The following is a 27816-nucleotide window of genomic DNA, read 5'->3' as shown; positions in this document are numbered from 1 at the left end:
CTCATACTTTTCTTTTTTTTTTTTATTATAGACTTTTTATCCACATGAATGATAAAGAAACTACAACAGAGTTAAATACCTTTTTTGATAACAGTGATTATATTCTTAATTACACTCAATATTAAATTGTAAAATATTTCCAGAGGAGTACAATCGTAATTCATACAGCAGGCAAAATACCAGAGGGGGGGAGGGACGAGGGAGAGGGGTGTGAGAATCTCCAGACTGCTTTTAAAAAGCACTGTGTATGGCTAACGCTGCTCTATCCGTCCATCCTTCTGTCCACCTGTCCATCCAAACGTGGTTCTGGCCCATCTGGTGAGACGTTCATTTCCTTCCATAAAACAACCACTATTCCAAAGCAAAAGGTGAACTGGCAGATGTTGTCAGTGTCTGTGGCGTTGAAAGGACCAGCAGTTCCTTTCACAGCTTATCTGCACGATTCAAAAGCATTTTTTTTTTCCTATCAAGCTCAATAGTCCTTCTAAAAACACAAAGACTTAAACTTTGGTACCACCAAAAAAAAAAAAAAAAAAGAAAAATATCAAGGACAGGCATTTTTTTTGTTGTTTTGTGTTTACTAATAAATGGCTGCTACATTCTATTTGACATGGTTGTCCATGATACTATGAGGTCACTTGTCCTTAGGTTCAGAGGAACCTGATTTTTTTTTTTATTTAGATCCCCAAACACTTCCATTTCACAGTCTATATACAAGTCAGGTTTCTGACTGGGTTATAACTTATAAGGTAACAGCTGCAAAAGCTCCTGTGCTTCTGGGAGTGGCAGAAAAAAAAAAAAAAGAGAAAAAGAGAGAGAGAGAGAGAAAGTGTTATCAACATTAAGCCAAAGTTTTGAGACAGTGACAGAATTATGACATTTGTGGAAATTATGACCCCTGGGAAAGGGACACAGGTCACCTGCTCTAGCAGCATCCCCTGAGACTTTGCCAGTGAGTATCTGTGGGGTCACATGGAAATATTGGCAATAAAGATGAAGTGCGAGCTTTAACTGCCTGCAGTGCAATTAAACACAGCCAGATCTGCTGTGGGAAGGAGCAGAGGGCCCTGCCAGGGGTTGGGGGCAGGAACTGAGGGGCTGCTCTGCAAAACAGAGAGTCTGAAGCGCCTGGGAGCGCTGCGTGGGCAGGGATGCGCAAACACTTTTCCTTCTCGGCACATCAAGGACACCAAACTCCTTCTGCACAACACAGCCGCGGTTCCCCGCCTGGCTGGTCCAGCTCAGCACTTCAGCAGCAGCTAATCTTCCAAAAGCACCGGGGCTGCGAGGAGGCATCCCCGTTTTTACCCCCGCTGGAAGCCGGAGCAGCGCGGGGAGCGCACCCATCCTTCCCGCCCTCGCCAAACGCGCACGGAATGCTCCTGCCGGGATGCTGGGATGCCAGCACCGTCCCTGCGGGGACTGGGAGCTGCTGGAAGCCCGGCGATGGGAGCAAAGCGTTGCTCTCCTCCGGTGCTGGCATCCTCAGGCAGGTTTTTATTGGGCACCCAGCGCTGCAGGCAGGGCGCTGGGGCAGGACCTGCTGCTCCTACTCGGGGTACTAATGCCGCCGAGTTTGTTTTAAATCAGCCCTCAGATTGCTGTAGGCTCGCTTGGAAAAGGCTGGCAGGCAGCAAGGGAGTGTGCACAAGAGCCAAAAGAGACCAGCTCGGTGCTGGGAATAATCTCCTTATCTCAGCGGGCCACAGATTGTGGTTATCTGGTTACTCTGTACTCACTCCTACTGCTTTTGTTTTTAAGAATCTGCTTCTTCTGCAGCTCAGGCAAACCTCTGTCATCTCTGCTATCGAGCCCTTCACAGATGTCCCAGACTCTCTTGAATACCTCTATTTTGTGCATTACTGAGATCTCTGTGTGTGAGTAGCTCTTCTTTTCCTAATCCCCCTACTTCTCCTCGGGGATTTTTTTAGTGAATCCACAAGCCAGATTTTGTGGCATAACACAGCAGCAGGGCTACCAGCTTTTGGCATCTGTCTCCAATCCCTAATCTTCTTGTTTTACCAGGAAAAAACCCAGAGAATGTCATTTAAATGTTAATACTTCAGCACCCCAAACTGGAATCTCCCAAGCCACTGATGATGGAGGTGGTGTTTCTACTAAATGAACCCTTAGGAAGGCCCTGCAGGATAATTACCTTCTGTAGGACATTGAACTACAGAACCACAGTCAGTGGGGTTCTGTGAGGCTCCCAAAATATGCTGATATACTGCATTTTTTTCTGGAGCTAAAGGAGTTCAACTAAGGGCAGAAAAACTCCCTACCTGGAGTGTGAACATTTTTTTTTTTGCACTCTGAATGCCAAAGTATTTCCCTCCTTCCATTGAAGGTACGTTGACCTTGATGACAATTTTCAGTGCCAGGAAAAGCACAAGCTCAGGCAGTTAGGGCCATGGAATGGTCTGGGTTGAAAAGAACCTTAAAGATCCCCTAATCCTACCCCTGCCATGAGCAGGACACCTTCCACTCTCTCAGGGTGCTCAAGCCCTGTCCAGCCTGGCCCTGGGCACTTCCAGGGATCCAGGGGCAGCCACAGCTGCTCTGGGCACCCTGGGCCAGAGCCTCAGCACCCTCACAGGGAAAAATTTCTTCATAATATTTAATTTAAAGCTCCCAGTTTGAAGCCTTTGTCCTGTCACTGCAGGACCCACGGGTCAGCTCCCAGCACTACATCCCACCCCAGAGAAACCTTGTAATTCATGCCAGATGTAATTTATCAGCTTTAAACTGCAGCACAGCACCTGCACAGAGAGGGCTTTGGGACCAGGACCAGCCACATCAAACAACAGAACAATCCTCTCAATTCCTGCAACGCCTGCAGAGGAGCACAGGCAGCCAGGTCAAGTGGAATGAAGTCTCTTTTTCACAAGCTCACCTTTAGCTTTTGCTGAGGTGTGCACCGAGCTTTTCTTTCCTGATCAAGCTTGCTGCATAGGGAATCTGGAATGACACAGAAACAGAGACACTGCTCAAGCCAAGGTTTGGCTAATGAAACACCCAAGCTGGAAATCCCTGCAAATGAAAGGTTTTGTTTTCCTTCCTGAAAATGGGGAGCAATTGTAGGAAACAACACCTAAATACAAAGGTTCAGCTCTTTATGAAACCTCAGGGAGGTTGAAGCAGAAATAAAGTAATTAAAACAGAATTAAAACAACAGTTGGAATATTATAATTCAGTGTAAAAGACGCATTCTGATGCCTTGTTGATATCAGAGGCTGACCTGTGAGATCATAAAAAGTCAGCTGTCTGTGACAGATCAGGCAATGCACACTGATCCCTGCACAGCCACAATACAGCAGGTTGGGAGCATGAGACTCCGTGTATTTATATCCCCCTAATTAGGAAGTTCATAATAGTTATCTCCAGCTTGCACCAATCTGAAGGGAAGCCACTGAAGTGGAACAAATAATTAAAGAAAAACAGAGAACATGGGCATATTAGGGAACACAGTTATATTTAGAAACAAAGTGGGATGATGTGCTCATTGGCCAGTGGGAATACATTACAGGGCTGCTCTTCTGCAGTGCTGGGCCTTTAGAATGCAACAAAACTAAATTGCTCTGAGATTTCCCCATAGCTGGGAATCCAAGTGGCTACAAATTCTTTGATGATGACTTTTGGAGGGACTGCTGGAGGAACTGAGGCTGGGAGATCAAAAAATCCTGTGTCCCTGCACTCCTAGGAGCTGCTGCACACTGAGCTGACCTTCTTCTGCTGCCAGGCACTCCAGAATGTGCCCACAAATAATGTCAAATATGTCACTGCAAGCTGACAATTATGTCACCTGAAGTCAGGATCAAGGCCTTAACCTGCACAAACAGCAGAAGGAACAGATGGGCAAATGTAGAGAGCTCAAGCAACCTGCCCCACACACCTAGACACAGTGAATTTACATCTGAGCCCACGTGTTCCTGTACATTCCTGTTGTGGTTTTAAATACACTATGCCCATCATTATTTTAAATACATTATGCCCATCCATTATGAGGATGTTTGTGTGAATTGTGCCCAGCATGCCTCAGGGCTGGGTAAAGCATCATGTCTGCAAAGACATTGAGAGACTTATCCATCCCTGCCTACCTCAATAAGGAAAAAGAGGAGGGAAGAATGAGGATGAAAGGAAAGAGAGGGTCTTTGGAAGCCCGAGAGCCAGCCCTTTCATTTGTTGGGAAAGGAGGTCAATCAGGCTGAAAGCAGCACCAGGAAGGAGCAGTGTCTGTCTGAATGAAAGCAGAACCCTTTCACAGGGGCATGCTGCCACCCCCATACACAGCCCTGGAAAAGACCAAGATTCCAGGTGTTTTGTCTGACTACTCTTATAATCCCTTCCCCTGACAGAAGATAACAGGTATCAGGAAGATTGTGACCAGTTCCTCCCTAGGAAACAGAGCTGTCTCCCTCCACCGTGTCCCCAGGCACAGCTGCTTCCCTGATCACCCCTGGACGTGGACTGGATGCAAAAGGGAGCCACAAACAAACTGCACAAAGAAATCAGCACGTTCCAGCTGGGAGCTGTGGTGCCTCAGCAGCTGATTCCTGCCTCTCTCCCACTCACGAAGGCCAACTTGGGTTTGCATGGCCACAAATTATATAGGACATCTCCCAGGCTGTGCTGACCTAGATAATACAACGGGGTACATTCTGTCAGAAATTAACTGTTCTTAATCCACTTCTCCGCTATATTTGGCGTCTTTCTAACGTGTGTTGTTTCACCTGATCTCCTGGTAATTGATGGCAGTGGGAGAGGTGGGTGTTCAACGGGGAAATTACTGATTTCTCCATGAGTTAAATCACCTACAATGTCATCTTCTATTTCTGTTGTTGTCAGAGCATTTGGTAACTCCAGTGTTGGGGTGGAATAGGATTTAGGGCTCTTCCTGGCAAAAGGTGTATTTCTGTACACCTTTTCAAAGGGTGCACAGAAATAACAAAAGTGAAGGCAGTTGGGTTTTAAGCATCAAAAAACCCAGTTTTTGTGACCAGGTCCACGTTAGTGGGAAACATGAGAGCAGATCTGAAGAGAAACTCCAAGAAAAATGCAATATGGACATATTTAAATATATTTATAATATAGACAATATTCCTACAGGCTGACTGCAGTCTAGTCCTGGTACCCGCTAGGAACAGGAGCACAGTGCCCTGTGCATTCCTGGAACACTTCCCCGTTTATTCCACCTGGAAGGAGCCCAGTCAGCAAGCCTGGAGCCTGCCCCACGACTTGAACCAAAGCACAGGTAATGGACAGGACTGGGGAATCATTTCTGAACGTCCTGTCTGATCCCTGTTATACACACTCAGATATCAAAAAAGCTTCAGCACATCATCCTCTTTTAGAGGCTTCACTTCTGCATCCCATCTCTGGCGAGGTACACAATTTTACATTGTGTTGCCTAGAAAAAATATTTTTCACTCATGCAGCAGCTGAGGCTGGCTTGTGGCTCCCTGTACATCCACACCCATTTTTGATCAGAATTTCTGCAGATTTTAAAGGAAAGGAAACTTTATTTTAAATTTCTACAAGGAATCCTTTTCTTTAACATTTGAATTTACTGGAGAAAGAGACACAGCTCCATCCTATCAACCCAAGGCATATCCACATGTGTTGTCAAGATACAGGTTTTGCTCACCTCTCTTAAAAAAAAAAAAAAAAAAAAAAAAAAAAAAAAAAAAAAAAAGTAAGCTGACAGCAAGAAATAAAATATAAAATTCTGGTGAAAACAGCTCACTTTCCTGTACACAATCAGGGATGAGCCTTTTGAGGACACAGGACACAGCGTTCCAGAAATGTTCTTTTACCTGTCATTATGTGTGTGCCTGTGAGCAGGCACTTCAGCACAAGATGCCACTCAAGAAATCTGAGAGCCATTCTGCTGAAGAACTGTTTGCATTCTCCCCAAGGTCAATCATCTGAGCTGCACCACTTCAGGCCAAGCACAGAGATCACAAATGGCACTGAAATGCTGCCATTTCCCATCTCCTGTTTTTGAGAACCCAGCTCTCCCCACACAGAAATGTGGGTGCTTCTTGTTTGGATAATAAATACATTAGTTGTACAAAAGCACCAGCATTCCATAAGCAGTGTAAACTAAGAATTAGAGCTACTGGTGCTCTTCTGAATTACACTGTGACCCAGAGGAACAGGCTCTCATGCCTCTGAAGATTTACCAACAACAATCACATGGTGGATTTTTTTTTTCCCCCCTTCTTTTAAACATTCCTTGTCAATCTTTAAGGATCAGGCTGAAAGATAATGCAGGGATGGAAATCAGTTTTGCAGAGAGATAGTTCCTGATTTATTTTATTGCCTGACTCTGAAGAACAGAGTTGATTTAAAGGAGCACTGAGAGCAGAAAGCCATAAAACACAGAGCAGCTCCAGATGGATCCAGTTCTCAGCTCTGAACATTATTATCAGTGAGGCTGGTAAGGAGGAAGGCAATTCATGGCAGTATAACCTAATTAAAATATCCCAAACAAAACCAAACCATCATTTTTCACCTCATCTGGAAAGACAAAGGCCTGCCTGAGTGCTTCACATTTCTAACACACCTCAAAACTTGTCACCTTTTACCCCAATGTAAAATTAGTGGGATTGATCCTCATGGGTGATGAACACCACTGGAGCTTTTCCTGATGGACAGGTCACCACTGAGGTCAATGCCTCCTGAGAACCCACAAACCACTTGTAAGGCACCTCTGAGGGAAAACTAAGAAAAGTTTCTCAGTTTGCAGAAGGCTTAAATTTCCTGCTTGGCGTTGTGCTTCCCCGTGGCCATGTTTGAGAGAGGTTCATGAAAACATTAAAGGATGGGAATCGTAATGCTGGCAATGCTGATTCTGATCTTTTTCTCTCTCCAGGTAGCTAGGAAGAAAGTTCATGGTTTTAAAGTCTGTTCCACTAACAGAGTTGCTCAGAAGACAATATCAGACAGATCCAGAGTTTCAGGCAGGAGGTGATTTGGTACTGGTTATGGTGCTGGGCTGTCCCAGCAGATGAGTTCTGGTCTCATTGGGCAGAAATTAAAAACTCTAAAGGCAGGTGAGCTCTTTTAAGGCTGTACCACATGTGTCATGTCTGAATTTCCCCCATCCTGCTGGGCAGCAGTTCCTCCTCTCTGGCCCTTTCTGTACAACTCATCAACAAAAGCCTGATGATGCTCAGAATCTCAGAATCTTCTAGGGTCAAAAAGATCTCTAAGACAATTGAGTCCAACCATGCCACCAATGCCCAGCTCACCACTGACCCATGTCCTCAAGTGCCACATCCACACAGCCATTAAACCCCTCCAGGGATGAGGATTTCACCTCTGCCCTGAACAGCTGAACTCAGGGCTTGACAGTGAAGAAATTTTTCCTAATATTCAGTTTAAACCTTTCCTGGCACAACAGGATCAGCATGCAAAATCCATATTTTATATATGATCTCCACGTACACGTCCTGTACTCAGCCATTATGGGAGACAGCACTTTGCAAGGGGAGGAACAGAAAAATGCATTCAGGGGTCTAAGAAACATTTTCTTGTTAAATATGATGATTGTTTGTTTCCTAGCACTCAGCCGAAAACCTGGCATAAATAGGTTGCAAACTTTCCCAGCAGCTGCTTCAGACACTCTGAAAACTCTGAAAACTGAAACAGGGGAAGTTCCACCTGGACATGAGGAAGAAATTCCTTGCTGGAACAGTGTGCATGGAGAGGCTGTGGAGCCTTCCTCACTGGAGGTTTTCAGAGCCTGCCTGGAGAACTGTTCCAAGCAACGTGCTCCAGCAGGGAGCTTGGACTAGGTGACCTCCAGTGGCCACTTGCAGCCTTACCCACTCCGCGATTCCCACCAAAACCAATGGCCACACGCCAGCCTGCTCCTCCCGCAGCCCACCGAGCCAGGCTGCCTGCAAAGAACCCAGCATCCCCCAGTGACGATGTAAAACAACAGGGCCCACCCCTGTTGTCGCTTTTCCTAGCGACTTGAGCCTTACTCCTGGCTTCCAGGAAGCCACGGACTATTATTATTTTTGAGCCGCGGCTCGGGCAGAGCCGCAGGAGCAGCGGGAGCCTGCTCTATTGGTATAGGGTGCAGCCCAGGTTTATTTAAGCCGGGCTCAGCTTGAGCTGCAGTGGCGGCCGGCGGCCGGCAGAGGGCACCCGCGGGCCGCGCTGCGGCCATCGCCCCCAAAACGGGGAAGAATCGCCCCAAAAAAACGGGGCAAAAAGCGTCGCGGCCAGGGCAGGGCACGAGCTTCGCGTCAGGCTGCAGTGGGTGCTGGCGCTGGGGAGTTTTCAAGTGTAATCATAATTGGTTGATTTTTTTTTTTTTCAGCTTGTATTGCAGGTATTTCCGAAACATCGAACACGCCGGGTTAATTTATTTTAAAGCCTGATTACTCAGTTCGGGGTGAGTGAAACGATCGTTCTGGGTAAACCTACTTCTGGCACCCACGGTTACAGGGGATCAGGGAATCGCAGAATCGTTTAGGATGGAAAAGCCCTCCAAGATATTCAAATCCAAACATTTCCCCCGCACTGCCCAGCCCACACTAATCCGTGTCCCTAAGTGCCACATCCACGTGGCTCTTAAACCTTTCCAGGGATATTCAGGAAGGACTAATTTAAGTTGTATATCTTCAGCAGTGAGAAGAGCCAAAAAAACCCCTGACTTTAGGCATCTGTGTTTTTTGTAAAATAACTTTTAAAAGCAATTAGACCAAGTTCTGTGGCTAGTTACATCAGTAAATGTTGAGCTTAGTGCTACAAAAGCACACACCTATGAAGGCCTAAGTAAAACTATACTTTCAGTATGCATGAAATGCTTCTGCTTTTCTCTTTGTACTGCTATGTTAACAAGAAAATTAGGTTAAAGCCCTGTTGAAGTAGTAGTGCAGCATCTCAGGTACAAAAAAACACCTAAAAGCGCCAGTTAAAAACAAAACAACAGCAATTAAACAAAAAATCAAAAGCAGACACGCTTTTTTTGTATTCTGCACCAATTCATCCATGCAATAACCCTGGAAGGCCAAAGTAGTTCTACCATTACCACATTCAGTTCATTAATCTTAATTCTAGATATAAACATACAAGATATATTCCCATGAATGAATTAAAGCCACTGCTGGGACTATCACCTCAAAAGTGCTGACTCCATTTCAGTTATTGGCCAAGATGTCTCTGAAGGTTTCTGCCCCCATTTTGGCAACCACACTCATTATTTGCAGCAGCCTCTCAGTTTTTCATACAAAGATATTTTTATCAGTCTCACTGATCACAGCCTGCCCCACAAATATAAGCACGAAGACTTACTGGTGATTCAACAACATTTCTATTAGTAATAATTAAACTAAGGCATCTGTAGTGAGTGAAGAGGTCCTGAGTTGTTGGTGCAGCACATTAAATGTTGAAACTATTATCTGTAAGTACATTCAGACAGCTCTGTTAAATGATTAAATGACTATTAGTCTGTCCATAGCACAAATCAGTAAGTGAAAAGGGTGTGAATTACTTGATCATATTTCTTTTCCTGCCCAAGAAAATCAGGAAAACCACCACAGCTGGCTTGCTGGAGATCTGGGATATCCAATTCCAGAAACAGCTTCACCACAGGGCCACAGGTGGATGGCAGAGGTGAACCATTCTCTCCCTGGGAGGCAGAGTTAGAGATAAAGACTGGGGTGCACATAAACTTTGTGCCTAGAAGTTCTTTGCAGCAGAAAATTTGACTGGTCAGCTGCCTAAAGTCCAAAGCAGCAGAGGAAGTGCTTTTCAGGATGGGCATCCTAATTAGAATTTTCTGTGACAGCAAAATTCACAGGTCAAGTCAAATTCCCTGCCTGTCATGGGGACACAAGGGGGGACACAGCTGAGCACACTACAGGAAAAGAGTGCAGACCAGCTGCAAAAAACACCCAGAGGTATTCCGCACTTGAGTTTCCTCTTCCAAACACCCTCCACCTCTCATTGAAATCTCTGCAGTCAGCAGGAACAGGGCACGTGGAAGCTCTAAAAATAAGGCCAGTCCTGAATGCCTCCAAACACTGGAGCACAAGTCTGACAATCCCGGCCTTCAAATTTACTTTTATGTCCTAACCCATCCATTAGAAAATGACAGTACCAGGAGGCTGGGCAATGCCTTCTCTGCACCGTGATAAGCAGGAGGAAAATTTCAGTGGGGGAGCACAGGACTGATTAAGAGAAATGGGGATATTTGCCAGACTTGCCTCAAAAACAAAACCCCGCTGAGCAATGTCAGACTGATCACAGAGAAAGCACCAGCAAAGCAAGCATTAGCTGACACCCTCACCTTGCCCTGCTCTTGAAACCACACTAAGCATTCATTTATTTGAGTGTGGAACAGCTTCCCATGCTCCAGACCCTTTGCTTGCACCGGATTAAGAACATCAACTTTTCAAAACAACACAGTTGAATGTGATGATCCAGGGCTGCACTAGCACACAGGCAAAATCCCTCTTGGTTTTAAAATAACAAGCAAGAGACCCAAGAGTAACGTGTGCCTGCACTGAACTGTGTTTTGGCAACTTGATCCTTTACTGCTGAGTTAAGCACTTCTTCTAGTGTCTGAAATGAGAAAAAGACACATCCTACGGTTTATTTTCTGGTGGGAAGCAGGGATTGAGCAGATTCCCTAGGCAGAAAGGTTTAACTGCTCAAAGTTTACTGATTCACTCCTCCCTGCTCCTCTCTGCAGAAGCACCTCTCCGTGTTGAGTCGACACATTTTGTTTAGTTGAAACATGAAGACACATCTGGTTACTGTATGAAAGTAAATCTCCAGGTAATTAGGCTCCAAACCAGCCGAGAACTGCATGTTTACCTCTTGCTAAATATAAGGCAATAGCATCTCGGCAGTGGTTCATCTGCATGGCTCACAAAGGAAAAATTCGAGGTGTGCACTAAAAAACACAAAGCAGCAGCTCAAGACATTTTTATCAGAGAAAGTAAACTTACGATTTGTAGCTGCTGCACCATTTCTTCTCTGTACGCCAGCTCCCGCTTCATCTGATCTTGAAAGTTGTCTGTATGAGAGGGAAAAAAAGTGTAGGTGCAATAATTGAAACAGAGACCACACGGCAGTATTGACACCAGTCAAGGCAAATCAAGCCCTGTCACTACTGAGGAATCACAAAATCTTTCACTCAATTAAAACATGCACCTAACAAATATGTATCTAAGAGGAGACACCGCTGACAACAGAAAAAATGTGGAAAAGTTAGATTTCACTACTTCCCCCGTCAGAAAATGTAGGATGCTAAGTTTGTGTTGCTAGCATTTATTCCCAGCTATTTTCCTGCACGGGCAAGGCTCTGCAGTCATTAGTCAGACTTTTGCAGGCCCTGAAGAGAAGAGCAGAGACTGCTCTTCTTTGCTTTGGCATAAATCTGTTGACATCAACAGCGATGTCCAGCACGTGAGAGGAGAAAGCGTTCAAGGATGCAGGGTTTGATTTGTGGTTTGTAGCATTGTGCTGACGGCTTTGAACAAAACTGAAGCTCCATAAAGAGTGGAATTCGGACGGGAGAAAGTCTTTGAGGGATCCTGGGCAGCTGGGTGACAGCACAGGCCAGCCTTCCTGCTCCAGCAGATCCTCCTTCCCTGATTTTCCTCCTAAACAACCATTTCAGACAAAACTTCATTTGTTAGAAGATTAACTGATGCTCTGTGTTCCTTAGCACTCCTGTTGGTGGGTGGGAAAAACAGGAATATAAACAAACTAATGACTAGAACCAGAGAACTCCAAGAGCTGCCTGATGGACGTCAGGGTGCAAGGATGGGCTGTTAAATGGAAGAGGAAAGAAAACCCATCCCAAAAACTATCATTTTGATTCAAGTAAGGAGCCTGTCCTGGAATTAAAAACAAGGGGGCAGAGCTCTGTCCCCCTCTCACAAAAGAGCTTTGTCTTCTCTGAATGATGAAGTTGTTGTTTGAAAGAAAAGGAGGCAGGGAAAGAGCAATGAAACAGGGAAAGAGTGAGAAATTTCGGCAAGCTGAAGCCCTCAGGAGTCCAGCACAACCACATTGAAAGGGACATGGTGGCATTATCTCAATGAAGTTCTTCGGATTTCCAGTAAATTCCCACAGAACTCTAAAGCCTATTCCCTCTACTCTGACTCAATCAGAAAAATAAGCCAACAAAAATAAAGCAGATTTTCAATTCCTCTTTTCCTAGCCCCCCCCCAAAAACTATGCACTATAAAAAAAACAGGTAACTGCCTCCTGTCCTGGCCACTAAAGGCTTGATAATTGCAACTGAGGTCCTCCAGCTCCACTCTGAGTAGGCTTTAAGGAGAAATTTTCCTTTTCCTTTTTCCCCTCAATGCTTTCCTCCCAGCTGCCTCTTCATGGGCTCATCACCTCTGCAAAGAAACAGCTCAGGGATCTTGCTCAGCCCTGCACAGCAAATGTCCAAGCTCACAGTGGAAATGGGGTGTTAATGGCAGGGACAGCGCTTCTTTCCGGCAGCATTTATCCCAGTCCAAACGCTCACAGAAAAAGCCATAAGCAGTACCCAGGAGAAAAGATATGAATATTTAAATAGCTTTCTTAACACAAAATTAAATACTTTAAGTACCCAGACTGCGTCTCCGCCATTTTATTGCCACGTTGTTTAAAATGCAGACGGACAGAACGTGGAGCAGCCGACACGGAAGGGCACAAACCAGAGCAGGGCTCCAGGAGAACACACTCTCACCATGCAGAGATGCTTGCATTTCTATCAGGACAGCAAATACTTTGACTTTCTACATGCAATCTGATTTTTAATTATTTTTTTAAAATTTTATTCGAGTGATCTCTGCATTGAGAGATCTTAAAGGTGAAAGAAAATTTCACCTGCAGCTTTCAAGCACAACAGCAATGTGAGAAGTACAAGGTCTTGCTGTTTTATAAATTATCACAGTCCGTGTTTCAAGCAGGTTCGAGAAGCCACAGAGAAAACCACAGCATAGCACTGCTTAGAGAGCTTGCAAATAAGCTCAATTTTCATTTAACAGTGATTTAAACGAGAGAACTCTGAAACTAAACATAATTTACTGCACAGCCCTGTTGTGAGCAGTGGCTTGATGCTGTGAAGGTGGAACACCCCAAATGTGCTCAGTGCCAGGTGGAGTCACCCAAAAGAGGTGACTCTAGAGCTCACTGCAGGCAACCTGACAGAAGCATTTTCCAGAGAGAAATAGTATGGCCTTACACATCTCGCATGCTGCCTCCCAGCTGAAACAGGGATGAGTTTTCAATACAATTTAAATTTTACCTCAACTTTCCTTTAGTTGGATCTCCAAAAACTCCTCTGCCTGGCTCCTCCTTGCCCAAGACACCAATACCACTCTAATACCTGACCTAAAGCAACAGCCCAACAGCAAGAGCCTGGAGCAGCCCCCCTCTCTTGTGCTAGACCATGCAATGCAATAAAGGACAAAACACCCTCAACACCGATTTACACTGATTTTTTTTTTTTTTCACAAAGACCCTTTTCTTCTTGTTTTATTGCATGTGGAGGAGGGGTGGGTTTTTTTGGTAAATCTAAATCTGTAAATAGGCTTTACGGTCACTTGTAGGTATGGTTTATAGCACATTATCTGTTTTCTATTTTAATCCTGAAGAAAATTGACCACTACTTTGTGGTACATTGAAACCACATATTTTTCAAGCCAGCATACAGCAGTCACCACTTCCTTGGTTGGCCGTACTTGCTCTTTTCTTTTATTTGAATAGTATTTCATGTGGTTTAATTGCAGTGTTTATTTACATGGCAAAGACAGAGCATTAATTTTACTGAAGAAGAACAAAAGGATAAATAAGAGACTTGAATGGCAAAAGTCCAAGATGCCATTTTGCCAATACCACACAGCAGCGTTTTGATCCCCACGAATTATTTGAAAATTACCTCACTCCCAAACCCAAGTAATGACTGGATGTATTCTGAAGGATGAGGTTATACTCCTTTCATTAATATCTGTATCATGTCAAGTGTCTGTTCTTTATTTATCGAGCTGTCTACATATTTCAATATTCAGGCTAAAGATGGAATCATTCCCAGAGTCCCCCCACTTCCTTGCTTCCCTAAACTTACCTATCTAATGCTACAAAAAGGGGACAAGCATATTTTCTTTGAAAAATAGGAAAATGCTGTCTGTGTTCCCTCTTTTTCTGGTGGGAACATCCTGATCCAGGTGGGATTTCTCCTGGAACAGTCTTTCTGCCATTGCTCCAGTGTCACTCGAGAGATTCCAGCCAAGGGGTCTTTTCCACATCCCTGTGCAATCAGCCCAGCCTTCTGGCAGCTTCACAAAACCCCTGCTCAGTGCCCATTTTGTTTTATTTGAGATGCTCCCTGCACATTCCATCACCCTGGGCAGCGGCACCCTGCTCAGCGGCCGTGGTGGAAGGGCCACCTCAAGGGGAAAAATCTAAGCAGGTATTTCTACTCTTTAAAAAGGCCTGATCAATTCTCCAGCATCAGCTGGAACCTCCTGAAAATGAGGATTAAGTATCTTGTCTTCAGAAGCTCTGAGGTGTTGGCTGAGACACCAACCTCTCCATACCCCATGAGGATCCAGATGTGCTCCTGTCTACTCCCTGTAATCCATGCTATCAAAACTAGCAGAATGCACACCGAAACAAACATCCAGCTTTGTATTTTCCCTACAAAAGACTTGCTTGGGCAGCTCCAAAGCCACAGTAGGGGTTGAAAGGGACCTTAAAAATCACCCCATTCCAACCCCGGGGACACCTCCCACCATCCCAACTTGATCCAAGCCCTGCCCAACCTGGACTCAGCAGAACTAAGCCCAGGATCATGGCAGCACAACTGAGAACCTGTCTCATTTTATCAGCCTGGCAGCAACCAAGCACAACACCACACAACACCAAAACGACAGATTTTGTGTCTTACTGAAGACTGGGAAAGACGTGTTTCCTTTCAACACCTGGAATTCCTGTTCCAGCCTCCTCCGTAGGTCAATCTGCTCAAACAGAACCTTCTGGAGTTCCTCTAACAAAGAGAAAAAGTGGTTTTGATAATCTGTATAAATAATTCTTGAAAGAACAGTTGCAGAGCAATTCATTACTCCAAGACAAAATATTTTAGCGCTTATTAAAAAAAAAAAAGTGTTGCATAGACCTACCATCATAGATTTTGTGCAGAAAGCCATGAATATAAATCAATGTAATATATTATTTTAAAGTATTATATTACAGTGTCATGTATTGATTGATATATATGCATTAATCTCAATTATATCCACCCAAAGGTCCATATATTATTCATATGTTACTTGACAAGCTTAAAATATGGCGCAGAACAAAAGTGCCCCCTATTATCCTCATATTCTATTAAAACAAAGAGCAGTTTTATAATGTAAGAGGCCCTTATTTATTTTACCTTTCCCCATATTTTCCACATCCTTCTTCAGAGAATGAGGTGAATTGGTTTCTTGTGTGTGTTCTCCTTAAAAAAAGAAAAAGAAAAAAAAGTTATTGATTTACTGATAGTGCTTTTTGTCAGTGCTGTTCTTACTAGACATCTGCTTCGGAGAAACAGGAGAGGGAAAAAAAGGGGCAAAAATATAAAGAAAGAGTAAGATCGAGGTTTATCTACAAATTTCTGGGTGCATAGCACAAATATTTGTGAATTCGTATTTTCTCTAGTTTGGTGAAGTATCAAACTACAGCATGGCCTCTTGCAGAAAATAGCTGATGTCTCCTCAATATTCTTCTTGCTGAGCTGATTCCTCCTTTCCCTCTAACCCCTCTCTTGAAGGTACTCTTATCAGAGAATAACTGGGAGCAGGCAGAGAAAAGGGAAGATCTTTCTCTACAGTCTCATCTCTTCTCTCAACAGGAAGCCCGTGCTCTCCATCTGAGCAGGACCCTGATCCAAAATCCACAGGAAAAATGCCTTTCTGCCTTCATCAGCTCTCCAGCTTTATCATCTTCCAGAGATCCATGGCATGGGTGTGTTTCAACTGGATATAATTTATATCCAGCTGAGATAAAATTGACATTAGTGGTATTTGCATATAAAGGATACAGCTCTGGGGTCAGACAATTGAGGGACTCAATTGTCTTAGGTTGCTCACATCAACTTTTAATCATATTATAGCGCAGAATTTTTCATGTAACAGAATTTGGCTATTTCCAGACAAATGCATGCTACTTCCTTCAGCTTTTTTTTTTTTTTCTCTACAAAATGAATTAAATTAAAAAAAATAAAATCACAAGTTGTGAAGTTCACCTGAATGACAGTTTGACTTGAAAGCTGAACTTTCTGACAAAAGGTGTTACTTTCACTATCCTCTGCAAGTGCAAAATTTTTCCTGGGATTTCTATGAATAGCTTCTATAACAGCTATAAAAACTTTTAAAAAGACTATTAAATACTACTTAAGTTGAAATTGATGGGAGAATTTCTGTTATTTACAGCTGAAGTACAAACGGACTCTCAATAATTAAGAAAATATTTGGTAAATAACCAATTGTTTAACTAATTGGATTAATTTTTGTTTTAGTCCAGCCAGTAAATACACATCATTAACTCAACTGATAAGCAATCACAAGAGACATATATATAAATATATTCATATGCTTATGTAGTTAGAAGAGAAGTTCATGGAGAAAATACCTTGGGTTTTGATGTTTCATTTGGTTTTGCTTTTTTTTAAAATAAAAATCCATAGCACCGAATAGGTCATCAGACAACATACAGCAGTTACTTTAAAAATGATTGTGTCATCACAATAGGCTAATTTTAAAGTTGAATTGGAAAGTCTTGCAGTAGATGCAGTCAGAAATCTTTCTGCAAACCATTTTTTCTGTTTTTAAAAATCGATGCAATCCTATATCCAGTAAACCTTGAAGTTATAGCATACAAAACCTATCCAATAGCTCTGCATTTTAGCATCTCCTCTCTCTTGATTCCTTAAAAAAAAGCCAAAAAGCAACCACTCATTCAGGAACATATATTTACACAACTGGTATCTGGTGCCAGCAATTCCATTTTAAAAAACTCATTTATGTAACACAGTGATTTGAAAAAAAAAATCATTTTCGTGGGATATTTGGTGAAAACAAAGTATTTTCCACAGGTAAGTTGTCCCACCACAGTAGAAGATATAGCAGGCTTAAAAATAGATCACCTTTTGGGCAGTGGTTTGAGGGATTTCCACAATGTAAAATGAGTTTGTTGGGGGATTTTTTTAGCCAGCATTATCCTTTTTTAAACTGGATGGCCATCAAAACAAAATATTTTTTCATATAAATTAGGGAACACCAAATCAAAAGGGAGGAATTGAAGTTTAGGAAGGGTGAATTTGTTGAATTACAAATACTAGCATATTCCTAACCCATTTCTTCTATTAAGGCGCCCTTTTCTGTGTGCTTTATGTGCAATTTTGAGGGATAACCAGCTCACAGGCAGAAGGTAACTGGATTTTTCAAGGAAAAAGAAGGGAAAGGGGAAGAGGCTGGAGTATGGTGACAATACAGCTCTTTCTCCCTTGCTCGGTTGAGCTCCCAGGGCTGCATGGTTTGAAGCTGCTGACTGGCTGGTTCAGAAAGAATTGCATCAAAATGAAGATACGGGCATGTAGCATGAGGAATAACTTCCCCAGCATCTGCAGCCTCCCTACTAAGCTACTGAAAAAGGCCTATTAAAAAATCCTCCATGCCTGCACCCGAAATAAGTAAAGAATGGGAGTGGAAAAATTGAGGTTTTTAAAGGCCAAAGACAGGACTCATGGCTTTAAAGAATAATTGTATTTCTAAACTGCTTTCTGATGTTAAAAAAAATAAATAAATTAAAAATCTCGACATTATTGTTATTAACGGCAGTAATAATCAGATGGATTTCACCTTTCAAGTCCCCCTGAAAATGATAATCAGGAGCCTGCTCTTCTCCATTTTTCCATACTTCCCAGAGGCCTCATCACGCGTTGTGTACTGTTCTACCTTAATTGAAAGGGAGGAGGTATTGAATATTTAACCAGCTTCCCTTCTCTTAAATGTTAATTAAAAGCTAAATAGGTGTTTAAAAACAAACAAACAGAAAGCCCAAAGAATTTTAATCAGTCTAAGAAAAAATCACTTCCCCTCCTAATAGCTCCACCATAACTCTCCTGGGCCTTGCCTGCACAAAAACTTGCAGCATTATGAGCAGCAGGACTGAAAGCTGGGCCACCCCTCTATATGGACACAGAGATTTCCTTTAGGAAAGGCTATTTCAGCTTGTTCAGGAAAATCAAACTGTGTCTCCCCCGCCTCTTGTACAGGGGGAAGGAGGGTGAAATATTTGCAGGCCTCAGCGAAAGCTTTGGGTGCCTCTGCTCTTCCCCACGAGCTCAGGTGCACACGGTTTTTCTGGAATAAAGGTATAAATGGCTTTCTTAACCTGGGGTGTGAACACCCACACACGAAGGACACCTCAAAATTGCTCAGAAATTGGCACTGTGAAAAACAGAGGCCTCAGGGTTGGAGACTGGCTGCTGCGGTGCCGCCATTTTATCAGCTCTGCGTCCACCGGAGCAGCTTAAGATTTGAATTTTTAACGTCTGGATTTTTAATGTTTCTGAACTTATCCTCTCCAAAAGAAATGCACTTTGCCCTCTCTGTAAGGAAAAAAAAAAAAGCCAGACATAGCCAGGGTACCCCTTCATGCTCTGCCACCTCCTGCAATCCTTCCTCGGGAAGCTCTCAGAATGCTCTCTGAAAAGCAGCTAAAAAAAAAAATCCTACACAGTCCCAGGCATCTCAGCTACCTCAGTTGCTGATTTGTCCAGCTGATTTGTCCAGCACAGGGCATGGATAGTCTTGGAATATAATTCCATTCTCCCAGCTCTATGCCCTGTGCCTGGTCCCCAGCTTGTGCCCTCCACAACCTGAGGTTTCAGACCACATCACGTAGAAACATCTCCTCTTCCTCTGTGTCCACTCCATCCCTGCTATTCCTGGACAACCACCGTGCTTTGCAGAGCCCACCACGTCTGCCAAAAACTCTGCACCTCACCCCTGACACTGTGAAGCCCACAGCACTCCTGGTCCATCACAACTTAAACACCCACTAGCATCTTCAGCTGGAGAGAAGCGCTGTCTGCAGACACAAAGACCACAGCAAAAAGTTGCTGGAATCTTCTGGATATAAATATATATAGATATATACATTTACAACCATTTAAAAAATGTAGGCAGATGTGAACCAGCAGACTTTCAGCGCTCCAGAGGCTCCCTCTGCATCTGAAATTAAAGAATTGCTCCAAGACACGCAGAGCTCTTGCATATGTCCCAAAGAAATTCTAAACTCACTGAAAATATTCATGCATCCTGCATATTCATGCCACTTTTAGGGGGGGATAATCAATAGGGTATTCAGGACTTGGCAAAATATGGTTACTTTAGGAAACTCAATAAGCATTTTTTAAAGTGTTTTTGTACACCAGGGCTGATAAATGTCTTAAAAAATCTGGAGTTTTAAATGGCAATTTGCCCCCAAAAGTGATTTAAATTTAAAACATACAAGTTCTTTTTTATGCCCAGATAAATCCTCATTTGTAACACCCATTTAAAGTTTCAAACACGAACATCTGATTAAAAAACATCCGCATTGAAGTACTAACAGATAGAGAGGAAAAGGAGCCTCAGGATTCCAAACTAAACACTCACAAACCTAGGTGGTACCAACTTAAAATACTAAAATGTTTAAAAAAGATAAGGAATCTGTTGGCTTTTGGTCTGAACCTTATTCATACATCTGAGAACTATTCCATAATTTTATTTTAGGAGCACAAAAGCTAGAAAATTTCAAATTCTTGGTGTGTTTCAAACAGACGGTAATATGCTCACCAGATTCCAGAAGATGAGGCTTTAAAAAATGAGCAAAACACACCTAGTATTAAGAAAATTGAAAAAAAAATAAAGAAATTCAACAATGATCCACCCTTTTTTAATGATTAGAAGAGAGTACAAGGGGTCCTTAGTCATAATAGATGAGAAATGAGAGAAATGAGAGAAATAAGGATGCAGTCCTACAGTCTGTCTGCAGATTTGTCTGTCGTGCAGATCCAAGTATTTATACACAATCTTATGTATTAATATGCAGTTCTGAATCCCACATCTGAAACTTCATCTTGCCAACTTTTAACTTTTTTGGGGTTTTTTTGCAAACACATCCCTCATAAAATGTAAAGTCATTTAAATTCTGTATTCAATGCTTTCAACCTATCCCAGTTAAGACTATACAATTCTCCAGTCTGCTGCATAGTAAAAGCTGGGCTGTTTTCAACCCTCTATAAAGTATTTTAAATCTACAGCAACTGCAGTATTTGCAGAGTTGCCCTGAAAATATATTTCAGATAAAATAAAGGAAACCTGGCTCACCATTTCCAGCCTGAATTTTTCTGAAACTGCCCGACAAGGCAAAGATCAAAAAATAAAATCAGGGAAATTTCAGCAAGATTTGAGAAGCTGTTTATTAACACCCATTTTTAGGGGTCCCCCTTCTCATGAAAACAGATTAATAATTAGATTGGTTGAGGAACAGCCTGCAGAACTCCACTTCTCTTTAAGGAACACGCAGCCTTGCAATGTTCTCCTACCCTTCAACTCCCACCGATGAAGGAGGGTCGGGTGGCAAACCCAAGGAAAATAGACCAGTTATGTAAGTTAGTCACGGTTACCTCTCAAAACTGCCGTGGGATTTTGAATAATTTCGAGCTCTTTCCAAGCCCTGCCTGGCAGGGAAGGAAGGGGGATTTTCACTGGCAGTTTTCTGGCCAGGCAGGATGGAAGGCTGTGGGATCCTCAAGCCCGTATCTATTTCAGCCTTGGAAAGGACTCTGCTGTGCATCTGTGAGTTCATTGACACACGAGACCAAGAAGCCAACACTTGCGCTCAGAAACACCCATCCCTGGCACAGAAAACACTGCTTTTGTTTTAAGGCTCTCTTTAGTAGGTTTAATGTATAAATACAAGTCCATCTCACATAGAGAGGAATTCCCAGGACCACTTCATCTTCCTTAACCTCATTAGGAAGGCAGAGCTTTAAGCAAATCACAAGTTTGAAGTTATGTTAAGGAAATTGGAGAGCCTGGATGTTCTGCAAAATGGTTTGACAACCAAGCAGAAAAGCAGTGAGAATAAAATCCACTAACTCTGTGGAAGTCTAGGAAGGCCCGGTCCTACAGAGGTGGACTGATATGATTTCCTCAGAAGATCAAGGGGCTGCTCATGCTTGGAGAGTGCACAGAAATCATCTTCAGGATGAACATCTCGCCCTTAAACATTTTGCATTTCTTTACAGCCAGTTGATCTCCGATCTAGTCCCAAGACTTCCAAACATCCAGGCGCTCCTCTCATTTTACTCAATATATTTAAGACTGGGAGCGGGGTCAAAACATGCAGAGCAGTAAAAAAACCCCTGAAATTTACATTTAAATTTACCATGAAGATGAACATATAGCTAGCGTGGATTTACAATGTTAGTGAATAGAAAACTACTGGAGTTTTAGAGACAGATAGGATGTTGCAATATCTAAATAAAAAGCAAATTATAGCCATAATTTTCTGCTTAAAATGAGCATAGATACAATATTTTTTTTGTAAAAGTGAAAAATAAACCTAACTTTTTTTCCCCAAAATTAATTAGCCACAGTGCAGGACACTGACTATGCATAGCTACTGTATTCCTAAAATTTCTCAGGTTCTTAAGGTTGACTTCTGTTAGTATCACTGCTGTGCTCTCAGTGGTAATTATTTGAAAGTGTAGAAGATAATGAGGTGTTATCCATTGGTCCACAACCTCAATCCCTCAACCACAAAATTTACAAACACCTAAAACACTGATAGGTTTCTTCATTTTGTACCATTGCTAAAGCAGGTCTTGTTATTAAACGTTTCTAAAAAAATACTCTCTGAAATGGGATACATTTGCAAATGTTTGCGATCTTATATTGTTCTCTGCTATTATATAAGATTTCTGTAAGATCCCATTTCTTCATTTCCACTCCGTGTACAACTCTCTCTCTCCCCGCTTGCTCTCTCTGTCTCATTTGACAGGCAAATTTGCAGACATTGCCTGAGGATAACAACCTCGTTTGACAGTCAATTAACCGTGAATAGTCAAAGCCAAGGCAGTTTGCATTACATAAATGGAAAATTAGATTCCTTTTTCCCAAGAAACAAAAACCTCTCCTTAAGACACTGCAATAGACAACTTAGTATCAAAACTTCTAATCACGTCTTTCCCAAACCCCTTGGAGACATTTAGCAATCAGTAAAAGGTGGTTTCATTTAATTTGTATAATGTAATTTTTGTAAATGTATTATACATTTTGTGTAGAGATCATTATCATGGAGATAATATAAATGTTGGCATAGATGTCATAAAACACCTTTAATGTCTTTCTGACAGATATTAAAAGCAATAAGCTGTGATCCTTTTTAATGGAAGGTTTCAAAGAGAACATTTCAATTATTGTCATTTTATGCTTTTCCAGCCTGTTTCATTGTGTAACCTGATACATTTCAGAAATTTCTGCTGAAATATGCCCAGCAATTAATAATCTTATTCCTATTAATGTCACTGCTTTCCACCTATTTGCATTTCTCTCAGTTATATTTGCTTGGAATTGTTTTTATCTTTACCCTTGTACTAAATATTCAGACATTTGATTATGAATTGAAGCCTCTGTCTCCTTTTCCTCTACTTCTTCTGAGCCTACCTGCTATATCTCTCCAGAAGTCTCCTCCTGAAGGCTCTGAATCTGTGATGAAAAAATTATGCTCCTTGTTCTTATCTGAAATCCAAACAAAACGCAGCGCTTAAAACGCTTTTACCACCAAGAAACCTCAAACCAAAATCAGTATCAGAATCCAAGGGAAAAAAAGTAAATATATATTTGTACATCCACCAGGCACAGAGAAGCATTTGGGATGCGAATTAATATAATGCTAAATTACCACCATAGAGAGACTATTAGAATGTTTAATGGATTTTTTTAATTGAAATCACGGAAGTGATTTACTTTTGTTTAAGCCAAGCTGTAGAGAGCAAACCCACTCAGCTGACAGAGCTCCCACCTCGAGGTGTACAGATCCACATCTGTACTCACCTGAGAAGGTGTCCTCTTTCGTAGGCAAGATGACCTGATTACCCTCCTTGCTCTTCTGATTCTAGAAAAACAGAAAATGGTGAAAAAACACGAGATCAGCGTGGAAAATTACAAGGAGCAGCTGAGCAGTGGTTTATCTCTGAGATGGGATGCATTCTGCACGAACACAAACAGTGCCCAGGGAAACGACTCAGGAAATCCCACCGTGGCCTCTCCCAGAGCCACCTCTATGGAGGGAGCACACATCCTGCTGGAAACCTGCAGGAGACGGGCAGGGTTGGGTTAGGGCACCCATCCCAAAACAGGGGCTGGGTTACTTTCTCCCATGTGTTAATCTGGGCTGAGGGGGTCAGGATGTGGAGCAATACCCACAAATGTCGCCTACTTTCTGCTGGGAAAGACACCGACCAAATAAATCTCATATTTTCGTTAGCTTCCAGGGCTGGCCTGTGGATGCTGCACCAGGCCTGGCATGCTTGGCATGTCGTACAGCAGTGCCACCATGGAAGCCACTCCCCATGGGACTGGGTGTCCCTGGGATGCTTGCCCAACCGGGCAAAGGGTTTGGCCCACCCTGATTTTGGGAGTGAGGTGAGCAGGAGGGGCTTGACCAGGAGGCCGTGGTGGGCCATGTCTGACTGTGTCCCACCAAGGCCAGCTTGGCCTGAGATGTCACTGAGGACCTGGCGCTCAACTTGATGGTGGGGGGTACCCAGTTCCTGACCTGCTGGGGGGGTTCACAGTGCCCGACACGGAGTCAGGGGTACAGAGAGCCTGAAGTGGTGCTGGGGGGGTTACAGCCACCCGTGCCCCCACCCAGGGGTCCCTCCCGCCCCGGGGTGGGGGTGTCAGCAGCCACAGAGAGGGGAAGGGGCCTGCCAGGGCATTTACATCTTTGTAGAGGGGCTGCTCCTCGGGCGCCGGGTGATGTGCCGGGCTGCTGCCGCCGCTGCCCGCCCGCGGGGCCCCGGCCGGCGGCTGCGCTGGGGCTTGGCCATCCCCCGGCTTCTCCTCGACGGGCGCCCGGGAGAAGGGGCCTGCGGCGGGGCGCTCCCGGCCGCCCTTCTCCGGCAGACCCCGGGCAGGCGGAAAGCGGCCGCCGGCCGCCGAGGGGTCTCCTCCGCGGGGCTCTTCCTCGCCCTCCTCCTCCTCATCCTCTTCCTCCTCCTCGGGGGGCTTGTGCCCCTCGACGTCCACCTCGGGCTCGTCTTCCTCCTCCTCGTCCTCCTCCTCCTCGCTGCTCTCTTCGCTGGCGAAGCTGCAGCTGGTGCCCCCGGGGGAGAGGAGGCGGTGCGCGGCGTGCGGGGGGTGCGGGTGCCTCTCGCACCCCGCGTCCTCGGGGGGCGGCGGCGGCGGCGGCGGCAGCAGCAGCTGCAGCGGCGAGGCGGGGCGCGGGGGGCCGCCGCCGCCGCCTCCGTGCAGCTTGGCCAGGCTCTCCGAGTCCTCCTTGCCGCCCACCGGGCGGAAGGCGCTGGAGTGGTGGTACCCGCCGCTCGCCTTGCGCCCGCCCGCCGCCTCCAGCAGGTGCGGGTGGTGCGGGGGCACCCGCCCGCCCCCGCCGCCGCTGCCCCCGTCGGAAGCGGCGGGCGAGGCGGGCTCGGCGCTGCCACCGGGGGGCGACTCGAACAGCGGGTCCCGGGCGGCGGCGGCGGCGGCGGCGGCGGGCGCGGACGGGGGGGCGGCGGCGGGCGGCGTCCCCAGCCCCGCCGGCCCCGTCGCCAGCCCCGCCGGCCCCGCCTCGCCGCCGGGCTCCGACAGGTCCAGGAAAGCCTGGCGCAGCAGGCCCGCCCCGTCCCCCCCCAGCGAGCATCCCAGGGCGCCGGGGGGCTGCGGCGGCGGCTGCAGGTAGGTGGGTACCGGCAGCCCGCCCGGGGTGCGCGGCGGCCAAAACATGCAGAAGGGAGGGTAGAAGGCGGCGTCCTTCCTGCCCGGCCAGAAGAGCCCCGAGAGCCCGCCGCCCGCCGCCGCCGCCCCGCCGGCCTTGTGCGCGGCCGCCCCGCCGAGGGCATCGCCGCCGCCGCCCTCCTCCTTCTTGTGGCAGAGCCCGAAGGCGGCGGCGGGGAAGCCGTAGGGGTGCGGGAAGAGCCCGCCGCAGCCGGGGAACTTCTGGAGCATGCCGCCGAAGGAGCCCTTGCTGGGCACCGGGATGACGGGGTAGCTCCGCGGGCTTTTGCCGCCGTGCGCCGCCGCCACCGCCTCCTGCAGCTCCTCGTCCTCCTCGAAGCGCGGCCGCTTCTGGTGCAGGTCGGGCGGGGCGGCCAGCAGGTGCGGGCTCAGCAGCCCGCCGCCCACCACCGCCGCCGCCTTCACCGAGCCCAGCGGGTGGCAGGCGGCCGGGGCGGCGGCGGCGGGGGCCGGCGGGGCGGGCGGCAGGGCGCGCTTGCGGCTGCCGCCGTTGAACATGGCCTTGACGTCCTCCCAGGCGAAGACCAGCTCATCCTGGGGGCTCTTGTCGGTCAGCTTCAGGTGGCGGCGCCAGGAGTTGAAGTTGGCGGCGTCGGGCTGGGTGTACTTGGCGTCGGGCGTGCGGTGGGAGTGGAAGATGAACTTGTTGGGCGAGAAGTACATGCTGCAGTAGCTGCACTTGATGCACTTGGCCCGGGAGCTGTTGTAGCGGGCCGGGATGAAGCTCCCGCGGCATCCCCAGGCGCACTCGTGGGACACGTCGAAGGCGAAGTTATCCGGCAGTTTGGGGGGCCGGTTCTCCCCCAAGAAGGACTTGCAGAGCCGCTCTGCCTCCCTCTTGGTGATCATGCCGCAGCGGCGGGAGGAGATGGGCATGGCCCCGGCCCGCCGCAGGATCTCCAGCTGCACCGGCGTGCACTGCACGCAGGTGATGCCCAGGGCCACCCGCCGGTTGTGGATCTCGTTGTAGCTGAAGTTTTTGAGGAGGGTGTTGGAGATCTGCGCCAGGCACAGCCGCTCCTGCCCGTCGATGACCAGGGAGACGATGGGGATGCCGTAGAGGATCACCTGCCCCACCTGGTTGGGCTTCATGGCGGCGTGGCCGGCCCTCGGCTGGCTCATGGGGTCCGGCGGGTACGCGCTGGACGGCGACGGCAGCAAGATATCGGTGGGGCCGGGCAGCGGGCTGGTCGCCATCGTCTCAGCGCCGGGGGGGCTGCTCTGCTCTAGCTGCGGGAGGGGAAGGGGACAGAGACACAGCGCCGTCAGCCCAGCGCTCACAGGGATGGAGGTCCCCGCCGCACGCACCCCGTCCTCCCCCCGCTGCTCTGCTCTGCCGGCATGCGGAGGCGCTTCCCGCGGGGGGCTTCTCTCAGCGACCCCGACCCCCTAAACCTCCTCTGTCCTCTCCGGGGGTGCCCCCGGAGCCGTCCGACCCCGCGCATCCCGGCTCTCCGACGTGCGCATCCCGGCGCAGGAGCGGAGCCGGCGGCGCACCATCGGACCGTCCCCGTTTGGAAGAATCCCCGACCCCAAACACTCAGCAGAGACCCGCGTCCGCCTCCTCGCCCTGCAAACCCGCCGCCGGCACCCGGCAGGGCTCCACGCCGAGCCTCCGCGGGCACACGGCCACCGAGGAGAGGTCGCCCCCCGCGATGGGCAAAGCACGGAAAAAGAACAAAAAAACCCCCCAAACTTTCGGTGCTCCCCGCGGCTGCTCGGCTCCCGTTACCTCCGCGGCCGCTCTCCGGCCGTGCCGCCGCCGGACCTTCCTCCTCCTCCTCCTCCTCCAGCAGCCGCCGGCAGGGAGGGAGGGAAGCGCATCCCCGCGCCCGCCGCCGCGGAGCCGCCAGCCGGACAGAGCCCCCCGCCCCCGGTGCGGCCCCCGTGGGCGCTCTGACGTCAGCGGCCCGGGGGGGGACGGGGCCGGACCCCCCGCACGCCCCCCCGGCCGGTGGGAGGCGAGCGGGGCTGGGGGCGGCTCCCCCATCCCCGCTCCCGTCCTCCCTCCCTCCCTCCATCCCTCCCCGCACCGGGAGGGGATGCGGGCGCCCCGTCGGGGCCCGGCCTCCCGCCGCCGCCCCCCGAGCGCTGCCCGGCTCCGCGCTCGGCTTCCTGGCGAGAGGTTTCCACCGGTGGAAGGTGGAATGCGCTTTGGCTTTTTTCTTTTCTCTTCTTTCTTTTCTTTTTTTTTTTCCTTTTTTTTTCCGCCTTTCTCTCTTCCCTCCGCCCCTTCACGGTCTGAGACAAATCGCTTCCGCGAAACTGAACATTCTCCCTGTCTACACCGTTTTTGAAGGGATCGGGAGAAATTACAGGAAAGAGAGAAAAAGTTGATTTCTCGCCACAGCCGTGTCCTCGCCGGCACGAGCAGCTTCTGCGTCCTCACTGCCATTCCCAAATACCCCGGAGTCATTCACCAGAACCACCTTCACAAGCAACCCGGGCCCAGATTCTCGCTCCCACAAAGACCAATACGGCGCAAATATGTTCTGCTCGGGTTTTTTTTAACTTTTCCCCCTTCCCCCCAGTTGGTTTGTGTCCCCAGCTAAGGAAAAAAGAAAACAAAATAACCCCAGCAAACACACTTCAGAACGGCGGCGGTTTCTGCCTTTTTTTTCCCCTCTTTTTTTCCCCTCTTTTTTTTTAGTGAATACAGTGAACTGAAAATGTAGATTTTTTTACACGAATCACTTCCAAAAGCTTGTGGGTCCCAGCTCCCTCTCTGCGCAGCACTGGGAGAGGTCGGGGCGACCCCGCCGTGACTCCCCAGCCCAAGGCAGAAGGGCAA

General features: G+C 46.8%; 1 protein-coding gene across 1 annotated transcript; it reads right to left on the bottom strand.

Moving 5' to 3' along the window:
- On the bottom strand, positions 1-26222 carry SKOR2 (SKI family transcriptional corepressor 2). The gene is given in 10 exon segments (XM_064404001.1): positions 1-776; positions 2894-2958; positions 10971-11038; positions 14915-15013; positions 15404-15469; positions 22731-22805; positions 23121-23181; positions 24012-25305; positions 25307-25392; positions 25431-26222. Coding segments are annotated over 9 exon segments (2604 nt in total). The 3' UTR covers positions 1-776; positions 2894-2895.
- Between the last annotated feature and the right edge of the window lie 1594 nt (positions 26223-27816).

The sequence above is a fragment of the Passer domesticus genome, chromosome Z, assembly GCF_036417665.1.
Source record: "Passer domesticus isolate bPasDom1 chromosome Z, bPasDom1.hap1, whole genome shotgun sequence".
Lineage (NCBI taxonomy): Eukaryota > Metazoa > Chordata > Aves > Passeriformes > Passeridae > Passer > Passer domesticus.
The sequence above is the reverse complement of the archived record's forward strand: the minus strand, read 5'-3'. Positions and strand labels throughout refer to the sequence as shown.